This window comes from Globicephala melas, chromosome 1, assembly GCF_963455315.2.
Source record: "Globicephala melas chromosome 1, mGloMel1.2, whole genome shotgun sequence".
In the NCBI taxonomy this organism is placed as follows: domain Eukaryota; kingdom Metazoa; phylum Chordata; class Mammalia; order Artiodactyla; family Delphinidae; genus Globicephala; species Globicephala melas.
The window spans coordinates 179,906,567-179,919,909 of NC_083314.1; the positions used below are offsets into that span (position 1 = coordinate 179,906,567).

The 13,343-nt window shown below is 44.8% G+C and overlaps 1 protein-coding gene across 2 annotated transcripts in view; it reads right to left on the reverse strand.

The window, feature by feature from the left end:
* The window catches only part of PEX14 (peroxisomal biogenesis factor 14), a 137,113-nt gene that overhangs the window by 80,913 nt on the left and 42,857 nt on the right, over window positions 1-13,343 (reverse strand). For both annotated transcript variants that reach the window (XM_030878772.3, XM_060283214.2), the window contains one exon: window positions 4,231-4,315. In XM_030878772.3, coding sequence (XP_030734632.1) covers window positions 4,231-4,315 — 85 coding nt within the window. The remainder of the gene's footprint in view (window positions 1-4,230; window positions 4,316-13,343) is intronic.

Here is a 13,343-nt window from a genome sequence, read left to right on the forward strand (position 1 = left end):
TTCGTTTTCATCCTGGGGGCACAAGCTGGGAGCTGTCCAGTCGATAACCTGGCCATCAGAACAAGGTTTGTAATTAAAAGGTCAGTGACCTGGAAAGCCAAGGCCCCACTCCCAGAGCTACTCAGTAATGATGGAGCTATTAAATTAAGACTGTTATGAAATCAATGCTAAAAAAGCTTTCATGGTAACGAGATTCCATTCAAGGACATGCAAACTACCTCATGAAATGGACGTAAATGATAAAAAAGAAAAGTAATAAAAGAGAGTTAAATTGAAATCTGTGTAAGAATTCACTCCCCCTTCAAATACTCCAGTGACAGAAGCCCTTCACCTCCACCCCACTACCAAGGTGAAGACCATCAGGTTTCCTCCTCAAGCTCATTTCCAGCAAGGAGGCAGTTTTGCTACTGGGGGTTCCGCTTCCAGGAACAGAAGAAAGATAAGATCTTGTTTCACCTTTTAGAATAAGAAAGCATGGTGGTGTGTTTTATTTGTTTCTTTTTCCTTCACCCTCCCCCCCACCCCGGACTATTTATTAGATGAAGGAGAATACAGCCCTTTACTTATACACTTGAGAAGGACACAATAAGCCAAAGGGTCAGCCAGCACCACCCAGGTGCTGAATTACACAAAAAAGCAGATGATGCTCAGCTTTTTTCTAGAACCCTGTTTGGCAACAGATGTATTAGAGGGGGCTAACAGACGACTCTGTCGTCTCCCCACCTCATCTACCTCTTTACCCGACACGAACAGGCATCGCTTCTACCCGCCTTATACCCAGCCTGCCAAACGTGTCTGCAAGCAGACTGCCTCCTGCATTCTGTGGTCAGACAGGGTGTCAAGTCAACATAAGCCTACTGACAACAATATCCAAACCTCTAGCTTTCTGGACTGACCCTACTGCTGTTTTTAAGTTACTCCAACCTCCTGGATTGCAGCCTGCTTAAAGCCCCAGATGTGATCCCTGCCTGGCAAGAACTGCTTCTATATATAGACCAGTTCTATGAGGGCTTACACCCCACACACAGGCCAATTATCTTCATGTGTGGTTGACTCTGCAGTTGATGTCATCTGCAGAATCAAGCGGTTGGAAGGAAAACAAAAACACTTATTCTAATACTCTGAAGGTGAACAGCTGCTTTGCTCTTGCATCCAAAAAATTCCCGATAAAAGAAAGAAATGTTGTAAATTACACAAACTGGCAGTAGAAGCTTCAAAGAAAACGATAAATGATTCTAATAACGTCATGTTTCTCATTAATGACTCCATGTTCAGACTTTAAAGCATCCAAAAGAGATCTCGAAGAAACAAAAACAAAAAAACACGAACACAAAAGACCCTTGCAAACCAATGCTCTTCCAACCCTATCCCATCCACTGTCCCCGGCCTCCCCAGCCCCAGACTCAGAGGGCACACATTTAACCTGTCAGTAACAGAGGGGACGAGGCCCCTGCTCGGGGCTGCGGGTTCACAATAAAACAACCTCAGCTGATGCGCCTAAAGTAACGCTCATTTTCCACTGAACTGACATGCACTACAGGGGCCTCAATTTCTATATTAAATATTAAATAATATTAAAAGAAAAACAAAATTGGATTTGCCTTTTCAGGAAAGAGATGTTTATTAAAAAAAAAAAAGAAAGAAAGAAAGTTGAGATTATAATTCAAGACAGTGCTCCAATGCAATTCCCCGAAGTGACATTCACTAGGAAAAGCCGAGACTACAGTAGCTGTGAGCTCGCCCGAAGGCAGCGCTCCAACCCACCAGTGCAACGGGTCCTGTGGGGAGACAGGACCGGAGGATGCCAGGACCTTGGTCCCGCCCCTCAAGACACGCTCCGTACCCCCAAAGACCAGTGAGCCAACTCCCTTTCCTTCCCAACTGCTGTCAGGGACAGGGCAGACGCGCTCCTTCACAACAGCCCCTCCTCCCTCAACCCAACCCATCAGCGATGGTGCCAAGCTCCGGGATCGTGTGTGCCTGACCCCAGGAACTGCCGGAAATGTGAAAAGTGAAGTTTAAAGCCACAGAGGGCTCTTCTTCCCCAGATGCCAATCAAACCTTGGAATCCTCTGCCCAGGAAAGGTCCTGCTAGAACTTACCCTATTGGGATGCAACTCGGAAGCAGATGATTACTGACTGAAGCAGCATTTTAGAGGATAATGGAGATGGGTGATTAAGTCCAGTGACTCTAGGTTTGAGTGTGGGGTAAACTCTCTTTAGAAGAAGAAAGGTAGGATGTCTCTCCAGTTTCCTGCTGCCGAAAATTCTAAAAACTCTAGACCACATTAAGGGTTGGGAAGGAATTCTGCCCGCTCTGTACCAACAAATACCCATCTCCTTCAGGTCTTCGCTCCCATGTCACCCTCCCCGAGGAGACACCTTCTAATCACCCCACTGAGAAGTGCAACCCATTCCCACACAGCACTGGCTGCATCTGCCTTCTCCTGGTAGAACTGAAGCTCTGAGAGGGCAGGGATTTTGTCTGTTCTGTTCTCAGCGCAGCGTAAACACTCTTAGTTGAATTAATTAATTGATTGCTGTTTTTTGGCAGTTTTTTTAAGGAGCAACAAATAATAACTGTACAGAACAGTTTCTACAGCAATTATTAGCCAACTAAGTCAAAAGAAGTATTATTTGGCCCAGAGTTTCTCTCTCTTTCTTTTTTTCTCTCCCTCTCCCAGTCAGGGATTTATTAAAATTAAACAGATTAGATGGAGCTCCTGATATTCAAACTGCTCAGCAAAGCCTGCAGTGGGGAAGTGCCAAGCAAACACCAGAGACATTTGTCTCTAAATTGCTCTAAATACCTTCTGCAAATGAAATTCTAACCCAGCTGCGTTTGAGAGAAAATGAGGAATAACTGGTCATTGTCAGTGGAAGAGAAGATCAGGCAGTTATAATATTGCACAATATACTGGGGCGAAGGATCTCTCGGCAACCATAGATTTTGTCTCAGGTTACCCCGGGTAATCAGCACAGCTTTTAGGCTCAGCTTTCCCCAGCTTCAATGCTTTGATGAGAGAGCTGAAATCCCTAAGCTTTTATGATTAATTACTCCCCATAGGTACACATATTTCAAGGAAAAACTCTTTTACAGCATGATGGCTGCAGAGGGGGCCAGCCAACGCACTCCAAATTTTAATAATCTCCTAATCTCCTACTGATGGGGGCAAGCATCACGCCGCCAGGAAGCGCCCAGCACCCCTCATCATCAACTCAGTCACAGGGACCGGCCTTGAGACTGCCTCTAAACAGCTGCCTGTGAATGAAATGCTTGGGCTGATTCTGCCCAACTCCTGCGAGCACAGCCCTGGGACCAGGTTCTGTGGCATCACTTCAGTGGGATACCGTTGAGCAGACCTAAGAAATACCACCAAACCACACTGTCTTCTATTCCAGCCACTAATGACTTAAAGCTCAAAACCCAGAATTTGGAGGCCGACATTCCAGTTCCTTAAGGAAAAAGAGTTTTGTTCAGTGGGGGTGGAGAAAACTCACTTCCCTCCCTCATGGTATTTAAGGGCCTTTAAACAACTTCCTAGCTTTCCAGAAAATTAAACGTTCAAAGAATGAAAAGTCAGATTTCTTTTTTTTGTTTGATTTGGGTTTTTTTTATATTTCTCAAAAAAAAGAAACATGTCCTAAATTTCAATAAAACCAAAATAGATTCTGTCTGCTTCGGACAATATTGAATTTGTCAAGATCCATTTCATACCTGCTTACAGAAATACCATAAAACCAGTAATTTACCACTTCAATCTGTACATCAGACTGACCCCAAGCTTGACCTTAACCTGACCTTGTGTAGTCATCTCATCTCCCTCGTCCTTCATTTCTTTCTTCCTCATTCTTTACTGAAGCAGCTGACCTCCTAACCTAAAGCCAGCCATTCTGCAGCCAGGGTCATTATCAGAAGAACAGACCAGAAAGCAGGAGTCCTCCCCAGTCTTATCCATGGGCCTCTTCTGCTGCTGAACGCAGCCTGTGCCGGGCTGTCCTGGGCTAAGTTGTTGGCCTTACGTCTGGTGCTCACAATTATTTGAATCCTACCACCTCTGCTCTACTGTAAGGGAAGAAGCTGCATCCTTACCAGGGGGCTCCCCTCACCCCCACCCGTACAACAGTGGGACAGCTATAGGAGATCATTCATCAATACTATGGCTTCCATCCGCCCTGCCCCCAGCCCCTCTGTGCAGGCCACTGCGCAAGGCCATGGGGAACCTGTACCTTTCTTCTTAAGGAATGCTCTCCTGGTTGCAAGTGGGCTATGGCGGACCCGAGAATTCTGTAGAAACTTCACTGCTGTGGCAATCTGGTAGGGGAGATAAAACAGAGAAGAAAAGTAAACGTCAGTAGTCTGCATTTCAAGATTGAAAATCCTACAAGTTTATCCCAGGTCCATAGAAATAAGCACAATACTGTGGTCAAATTAACCACTTATTGCTCACATTTAAAATCTGCGTAAATAAAAGACTACGTTGGTTCCCTACCTTCATTGGCTTCCTGTATCTGGTTCTATCAAATCTAATCCCCTCGGCCTAGCTTTTAAGAGCTGCAGTAATCTTTTCCTGTTCTCCCTGTTCAAGCTGATTCTTCACACTCCTCAGCAGGTAGCCCTCCCCTGGCCGTGCTTATCCACGTCCCGACACCTGTGCCCACACCATGCCCTTTTTCTAGAAGGCCTCCCTCTCCTGCCTCTACCTGTGTAAACATTACACACACAGCAGCAGCAGCACAGCCCTTCCACAGGCTGTGTTAACTCCTCGAAGCCTTCCCTAAATAAGCAATCATCTCTGGTCTCCCCACTCTCTTAAATTCTTCAGTGCTCACAGTGTGCACCATGTAACTGAAGACACAGTTGCACTGTCTTCTAATGTTCAGGCTGCTTCCCCAGCTACGCTGCTAGCGTCTGAAAGGAAGAGACCATGATGTAGAGACAGAGACTGGCAAAGCGCTGAGCGTACACTGGCTGGGAAGGCTTCTGTAAGACACAACACACAGAGCCACTCACACTGGTCCCTCTTATGCAATGGAGCTGAATTCTGAAGAGCCATCAAAGGATAAAGTTTGGGGTTTCATGGCTACAAGCTGGCAGACCGACAGATTATCTACCTACCTCTGGTAATGATATTATTTAATGAAATCTTCCTACGTACGAATGAGCCACGCAGGGGATGGAAGGGAAACTGTTGATGGTATTAACCTTCACATCACTCAGCACACACGAAGCATGTGCTTGCACGCCACCTGTCTGCTCTCCACCCTGGACACTAAGTCCAACGGGTGGGAAATGCCAACCTGCCCCCCGATAGGAAAGGGGCCATTGTAAATGACTGGCATTATTTATCTCATCAAAACCAAAAGAATAAAAAAAAAAAAAAGCAAAAGAATGATGTAGTCTCAAGGTACAGGTAAAGTCAACAGGCCCTGCAGTTCACTCATAAGTTGTTGAAAGAAAAAATTTCTAAGGGGCCAAATATAAGGAAATTTTCTAAGATCCTTCAAACTAAGGGCAGCAGTTGAACAGAGATTCAAACAGAAAGTACTGTGGCTATAAATTGAACACAAGTTACAAATCTCCTCTTCATATTTTATATGAATTTAATCTTGAGACCAGACAGACCTCTCTGGTAACAAAAGATAGGATAAATCAGAAAGAAAGAACTTCGGGGCAATTCTCTTATATACTTTCCCTGGGATCCCTCCATGGGAGGCTTGCCTCAGACCCTCTCCCTCAAGGACGGACTCAGGTACCCAGACTGGCAGATTTGGGCCTGTCAGTGATAAGACACACGAGTGCTCCTTGAGACTGGTTAGAATCTGTCCAACACTGCGAGTGTATTACCCACCATCATGAACTGCAGTGACAACCAACCAGTTCTGGACTAGAGAAAAATCGATGTTCAAGATTTTAGAACCCCAAAACTATATACGCACCCCCAAGCCCCTCGACCAGATCTCCTCAGGTTGCACCGAAATCAAGAAAAATCTGACAAACATCAACAAAATGGATGCGTTCTAACGAAGAGATGGGAAGGGGAAAGACAGAAGAGAGAAAAAGGAAAGGGAGTGGGGCGAAGGAGGGAACGGGAGAGGAGAAGAAGAAGAAGGCAGATGGACGAGCAGAGGAGATGGAACAGAAAGGAAGGCGGAAGAAAATGGAAAGGGGATAAGAGCGAAGGGGAAGTGGTGAAGGAGAAAAACAAGAGGAGGAGAGGCCTAGTCACAGTTACACCACCCCAGGCCCCGCGGGGTCAAGGCCAATCTGCACAGCTCAGATGCCTCGGGGTTAATTGTTCTTCACCTGGAGAAAAAGTACACCTTCAATGCACAAGACGATGATGGCATTTGTATCATGTGGCAGGCTCCACACGCCCTGGTACGTGTCCCAGGTGTCAGAGGAACTGTGGACAAGCAGGTCTTAAGCCAGAGATACTGACAGCACAGCTCCTGACATTCACCAGTAGAAGCGTAAACCTTTCCTTCCTCCTTCCAAAATTTTCCATGACAGAGAAAGATAACAGAATCCCACCACTAAAACGCACAGGTTTCACCTTGCTTTTTTAATACAGTCCTTGGTATATGCATTTCTGGTCAGAGAGCAAAGTTCTGATGGTTTTAATGGTGCACTCAATGCAGTGCTTGGCGCATTCCATCAATTTTTTTTAAAAATTGCATCTCTTATTTCTTTAAATACATTAATCAGCCTAGTGTAGGCAAAACGGATCCATCGGACAATGCAATAAACATGAATTATCATCTATCCAACACGCATAATGGCTTAAAAATACATAATAGCAGGTGTAGTTTAAATGATTAGTTATTACACCTGTGGTGGGTCTGATTCAATTGGGAAAAATCATGTTTAATAGGTTAAAAGGTTTAGATCACCATGCTTTCCTTAAAGTGGCTGTAGAGAGGGAATGATGGAGTGCTCTGTCATTAGTAATTCATTTAAGAAAAACGTGGGGGATAGAGCAAAGAACAGCATAAACGAGCGAATCCAATTTAAACATCAGGTAAAGTAGAAAACACCTTTTAAAAAAGCAATATAAATGAATTTGGAAGGGAGGTGAAATTGACGTGTTTATTTTAACGGGAATTTGACAAAGTCCTGGCACACTCCAAACTTGCAAAAATATGAACAATTTCTTTTAAAGTTTCCATTCACTAATTTCAAGCCATATAAAATAATACTGTCGAACACCTACATAAAGTATATTTGGGGCCTGTTTACATTCCTCTTGATCTTTGTTGGAAAAAGCAGGTGACAGGCGAATCACATATTTAACAGCACCGATATCACTATGACAGATGTAAAAATATGAAGCATCCAAACCAACAGCCTCAACATAATGTGCTTCATAAGAAAGATGTCCAGATACAAAAACCCCTCTCCTTCCGCTAATTATTTCTTCTGCTACTCTTTACTCTTCTCCTCTCTTCCTGTAAGGACCTGGCACTTCAATAGGGCGGAAAAGGGACCGTCCAACGTAGAATTTTACAAGCCCTATGATTCGCACACAGACGGTAAAAGATTTCCCAAAACCTTTCCCCATACTGCAACGATTTGAACACTCTAGATAACTGACAGTGCCCTCGGTTTGCATCCTTCACTCGACTATTGTTGGACACTTTTCATTAACTTCATGAAGCAATTCAACTGACTCTTCCCTCTGCAGAGGTCCAACACACACAACACGCTTTTGTTGGGTGAAATGATGGGGTGCCTGCTGCCTGTCCTGTACTATCGTTTGATTTTCTAATTAGGAGATGAATGTGACTAGTCATGGCTTATATTTGTGCCCAACTAAATTACACAAATTCAGGCCAAATCTTCCGCCTCAGTGTCAAAGATGTAAAACAGAAGCGGGAACTTTATTGCACACATTGTGGGAGTGCAGCAAGCCAGGGGAAATTCTGGTGCAAAGCACCTGATGCCGTTGTTGAAGCCACTTGCTGTTGAGTCCGTGATAAAAATGGAATTGGCCTTCCTTTCCCCTTCTCTTGCACTAAGAGAGTTCTTAATGAGTGCACGGTGAATTACCAGTAGCTGGTTTCATAAAAATAAAGATGACGGGGCTATCCTGGTGGCGCAGTGGTTGAGAGTCCGCCTGCCGATGCAGGGGACATGGGTTCGTGCCCCGGTCCGGGAAGATCCCACATGCCGCAGAGCGGCTGGGCCCATGAGCCATGGCCGCTGAGCCTGCGAGTCCGGAGCCTGTGCTCCGCAACAGGAGAGGCCACAGCAGTGAGAGGCCCGCGTACCGCCAAAATAAATAAATAAATAAATAAATAAATAAATAAATAAATAAATAAATAAATAAATAAATAAATGAGACGAACTCAGAAGAAAACAGAAGCAAAGTTTCTCATCACCCCTATTCCTGTGACCCTCTGTTCTGCCGTCCTCCCTCAAAAAGCAAAATAAAATAACCCTGTCACCATCAACTCTGCAATTTTAGGGAAATTTGCTAATTTTCACCATTCATCACTTAAAGCTAGAGATAAATCAAGGTGCAAAGAGGAGTAAATCCTCGCCTTTGCAGTGGTTACACTGGAGTGACTTCCAGTAACCCAAGAAAAAAGGAGGGGACTTCAGGTTGAAAAACACCTTTGGATCCAAGATGATTATGATTGGCCAATTGAGAGAGATCTGTGTTTGAGAGACCCGGATTTGTAACTGTATAAATCAATGGAATACAGGATACTCAGGGGCTATCTACGATGAACTATGTGCTGTTAAATGCGTCGTGTAGGGTAAGTAATCCCTGGTGAGAAGAAGCAAGGTTCCTGACAGTCCTCGCTCAAGAGATGCTTCCTAGGTGTTTTCCACTCTCCTACAAAAGACCTGCACACTCTAATCTCCAGAATGCACACTGTATTTTCTGCACAAGGGGGACGGGAGAACAGGGCTTGCCTAATAACGAACCTGGGGTTGGAGGGAGCCTTGGCACTTTGCACCTGACACGTAAAACTGATGCACTGTCTCCAGTGACACATATTTGGAATGTCACCAGTTCCGGCACTCCTGTGTGCTACATACACATCTATCTCCTAAAAATGTGAGCATTCGTTAGCCATTTTAAAATACTAAAAATATTCAAAAATTAATGACACTAACAACCAAAGCCAAGTCCTTTTTAACCCAGACAGATCACAACTAGAGGGCAAAAGAAAATGACCAACACGCAGGTCCAAAACCCCATTCCAACACTGCAGAGCCACACGTGCGCATCTGAGAAGATTAAATTGCCCGTGAAAGGTTCCTACGCTCGTACCCTGAAGTAGATAGATACCCAGAATCCTGTTAACAAGCGTTAGACCAAAGCCAACTCAAGGTTTAACAAGGACTGACTATAAAAGCCGGGCAGTGCCTAGAATGAGAGAAGCCTCTTCAAACAGAAATGCTGCGTTTTAGTAAGAAATCAGTACTCTGTCAGGAGTTCCCTGACAAATATGGTCATCAGTGGCACAAGGAAATAGTTGCAAAGCAGCTGTTAATCAGAGAAACACATCGTAGAACGCTGATGCTAGCACTCGTGAAAAAATGCAACGGGCTAATTATGAAGCTATATTATCTCACTAAAGAGACCGTGTTCCTTGAGACTCCAGGCAAAGCACTCTTGGTTCCAGGGTTCTAGGACAACATAATTCTGGTTTTCTGCATCCAGAATTCTTTCTTATCTGCGGCTGACAGTCCCAGCCAGGCTCACCGTTGTTTCTCATTTCTACCTGCCCTCTTCCTAGGTAGGGAACAGGCTGGGGAGGGCAACCACCCTGAAGCAGGGGCATTCCCAACCCACATTCCAAGATCCTGCACGAATACATCCAAAAGGTGTCAGATCCTAAAGCAGAATAAGAGAAAACCTATGAGTATGCCAAAGAAATGTCAGAATCATCTTTCTAAGTGTGGCAGGAGAGCTGCCCCCAGCCGCCAAAATGAAAAAAAAAAAAAAGGGAAGAAGGAGAGGAAGCAATAAACAGAATATAGAGACTGCTGCATTTGAAATCTCCAAGGGAGAAAGGGAGTCTGGCAGAAAGCTGCTCTCACAGTGTGAAATGCAACTCTGGGAAGCCGAGGGTCTAGCAGGCAGGTAAGAGGGGAAAGTTAATATGCAGAGGAAGGCTCGATCAGCCAAAATTCAATACGATCCTCTGCAAGGACAAGGAGGAACAAGGCTCCCCGAAACCAGACTCGTGGGAGTGGGGGGAGGGCACCACGCCCGCTCGGAGCACAGCCACTGGAATGGCAAGAGGGGAATAACCTTGAGCCGGCCGTGCCGAGGCGGCCGCAGCGCAGAGCCAAAGTGCCCCCTAGCCGTCACGCGAGCCCGAACGAAGTGTTTTCACTCGGGGAAAATGAAATGTTTTGCAAGATGAAACAGAATGAAAATTGAGGTTTTAGGTAATTACTAGTTGGCATTTACATATCACGGGCTGGTTCAACACCTATTCATTTTCCTCTTTTATTTTCAATTTTTTTAAATTGCTCATTAAAAATGAACAGATGACAGTGACAGGGATTTTCCCCCCTCTTTCTCCTTCTCTGAGGGTTACAAAATCAAGAGGTACTTTTCCCCCGTTTATCTACAATTACACACACACACACACACACACACACACACACACACACACAGGTATGTTTCATTTACATCAGAGGGGGAAAAGGACAGGGGAAAGTCAACAAAAGCCAGGAAGTTCAAAAATAAAGACAGTGAATTGTACTTGAGCCAGCCTCCTGCACCTGCGTGAGCAGTGAGCTAGCGAGAGCCCTGGTGCTCAAGGAGTTAACGGAAAGAGCCTCTCTTTCAACTTGGAATTTCCTGGGTTTTGTCATTGTATCCTTCCCATTGTTGATTTGGGTTACAACCCTATACTAATTAAGCTGTGGGCCCTAATTTCCTTTGTTTTACTTTCCTCTGTCCTTTTGTTTTTCACATTAAAGAAATAAAATATCTCTGGTAGAAGTGCACAGAGTTGACATGATAGAAAACAATATTTGTTAAGGTCTATTGTGTAAATCTGCATGAATTCCACAGCATGCATTATTGACCCTAGTCTCTCTTAAAACACATTGATATACACAGTAAAAGCCTTTATGAAGAGTGGCAACGTCATATGCACAACAACCACCCTTCCAAGTGAACTATCTCTGTGTGTAAATTTTTCTTCTTGGCCCTAGTTAAAAACATTGCATGAACTACTTGTCAGAATGTCATTGTTTTGTTATCTTATTAAACTAGTTCTTCCAGAAATGTATGTGGAAATAAAAAGCATCTTAAGCCAACAGGCACTATTTAATATCAAGTGACAGTGATTTTAGGGACACAAGGGTGACTTTGGAGAGTACTTTGGGTGCCAACTTGCAGCCCAAAGGAGCTGGTGCTTGAGTAGCAAAGCCTGACAAGCAGAGCTGCTGATGCAGAGGGCAAGCGTAACTACGCCATGGAAAGCGCTGTAGTGCACATGCTTGCCATAGAGGAAATAAAAACCCTTGTTTCTGGGTTGAGAAGATCAAAGTTCCTTTTTAGGAAAGGTTGAGAAGGAAAAGGATTTTCTCCTTCAGGGAGAAAGAAAAGCAAATTTAAATGCCTGTCCCCATGCATCCCCACCTGAATTTAGATAGCAGCCCCTCTAATTTTTGATGCAACCAACAAAGCAGTTACCCAAAGAGGAGAGAAAAAAAGGATGACATTTGCCTTTTCCTTAGCTTTGAAATCCAACTGGCAGCAAATTGTTTGAAGTCCTGTTTAGAGAAGAAACCGTAATAGCCTCCACACTGAAAAGAGGAGGAAAATGCCATTATACACGGATCACGGTAGCAGTGACCTCGGCAGAGAAGGCAAACGAGCTGGCTGCAAGTTGGAGGGTGGCGGGCGTGCCAGGAACAAAAAGAAAAAGGTTTACGTGTGCCAGCACTGTGTGGCAAGAGTTGGGTGCTCGGTCCCAGGAGATACCAAGAAAAGGCAAGGAGTTCGATTTCCTAACACGGTGCCTTTCAACAGCGCGTTGACTGCTCCTTTTTCCAGTTTCCCTTGCTTTTGTATTTTCCATATTCTTCTAATTCCCCTGCACTGTTAAAGAGGAAGCAGAGAGCACCCAGGCTTCATGTTGTAAAATTAATGAAGGTGTCAAGTTGTTGAGCTGAATCACTCCAAAGGAATGTAATGACTCAGTGTCCAAGATGCTCCCTAGGAGGACTGTGAGCTCACTCAGTGGCGGTGGCTGGTGACTCCAACACTAAAAATATGTAGCAGACAGTGCCCAGGACCTTCCTAATGATACCACTGCCTCTACTTCCTAGTCCCTTTCTCTCCACCACAAGTTGAATTTGATGCTTTCCGAAGGTTACTTCTCCCAAACTCCAGCACCTTCGCATGCTCAGCAGACGAAAATTCGGTTCCCACTTCTTCTGAAGCCAGGCCAGACAGAGATTGGTAAAGCTCTCTCTAAGCATATGCACTATTGAGATGTGGGATGATTAGGAAGGGGACGAAGATGGACAGTGACACCTTCACGTGTCAAGTTAACTGGGGGTTAGACGCTGAATAGATGACCACCAGGTGGTGCAGGGCGGGGTCCCTTCACGGTGGCTTGAGCACCTTCTGCTCTGAGGGCAACAAGATGGGCTCCTGGATTCCAAGGAAGATAAGCTCTGGATCAGGGAATTCTGTCTAGCATCACCCCACATAGAGCAAAAACCTAAAACTTTGAGAAGTCGCTAAATGACACTCCTACCAGACATCCTACAAGAAAGTTGGAGAAAGACTAAATGTTAAAAAATAGATTTGAATACCAAAAAAGTAGTAGTCACAGCTCAGAAACAGCTCGAATCCAAAAAGATAGCAAGAAAAAACTTGGAAATGACAAATGTGGGTAGCCTTTAAATCGTCTTCAGATCTCTAGAAAGCAGAAAAAAAGCGAACAATTAAGATCTGCTACTAAGAGAAGACCACCAAGTCCTGGTTCCTGCTATTATCTAAGATTCTTCTATGGCCTGAGGGAAAAACTAGAAGTACAAGTTCCAAAAGTATGATTCAGAATAGAGAGAAAGCTGGCACTCAAAAATCTTCAAATTTACAGTAAGATGACAGGAATTAGAAACTGTTTATTTTATTTTATTTATTTATTTTTTTGTGGTACACGGGCCTCTCACTGTCGCGGCCTCTCCCGTTGCGGAGCACAGGCTCCGGACGCGCAGGCCCAGCGGCCATGGCTCACGGGCCCAGCCGCTCCGCGGCATGTGGGATCTTCTGGGACCAGGGCACGAACCCGTGTCCCCTACATCGGGAGGCGGACTCCCAACTGCTGCACCACCAGATGAGGCCCTAGAAACT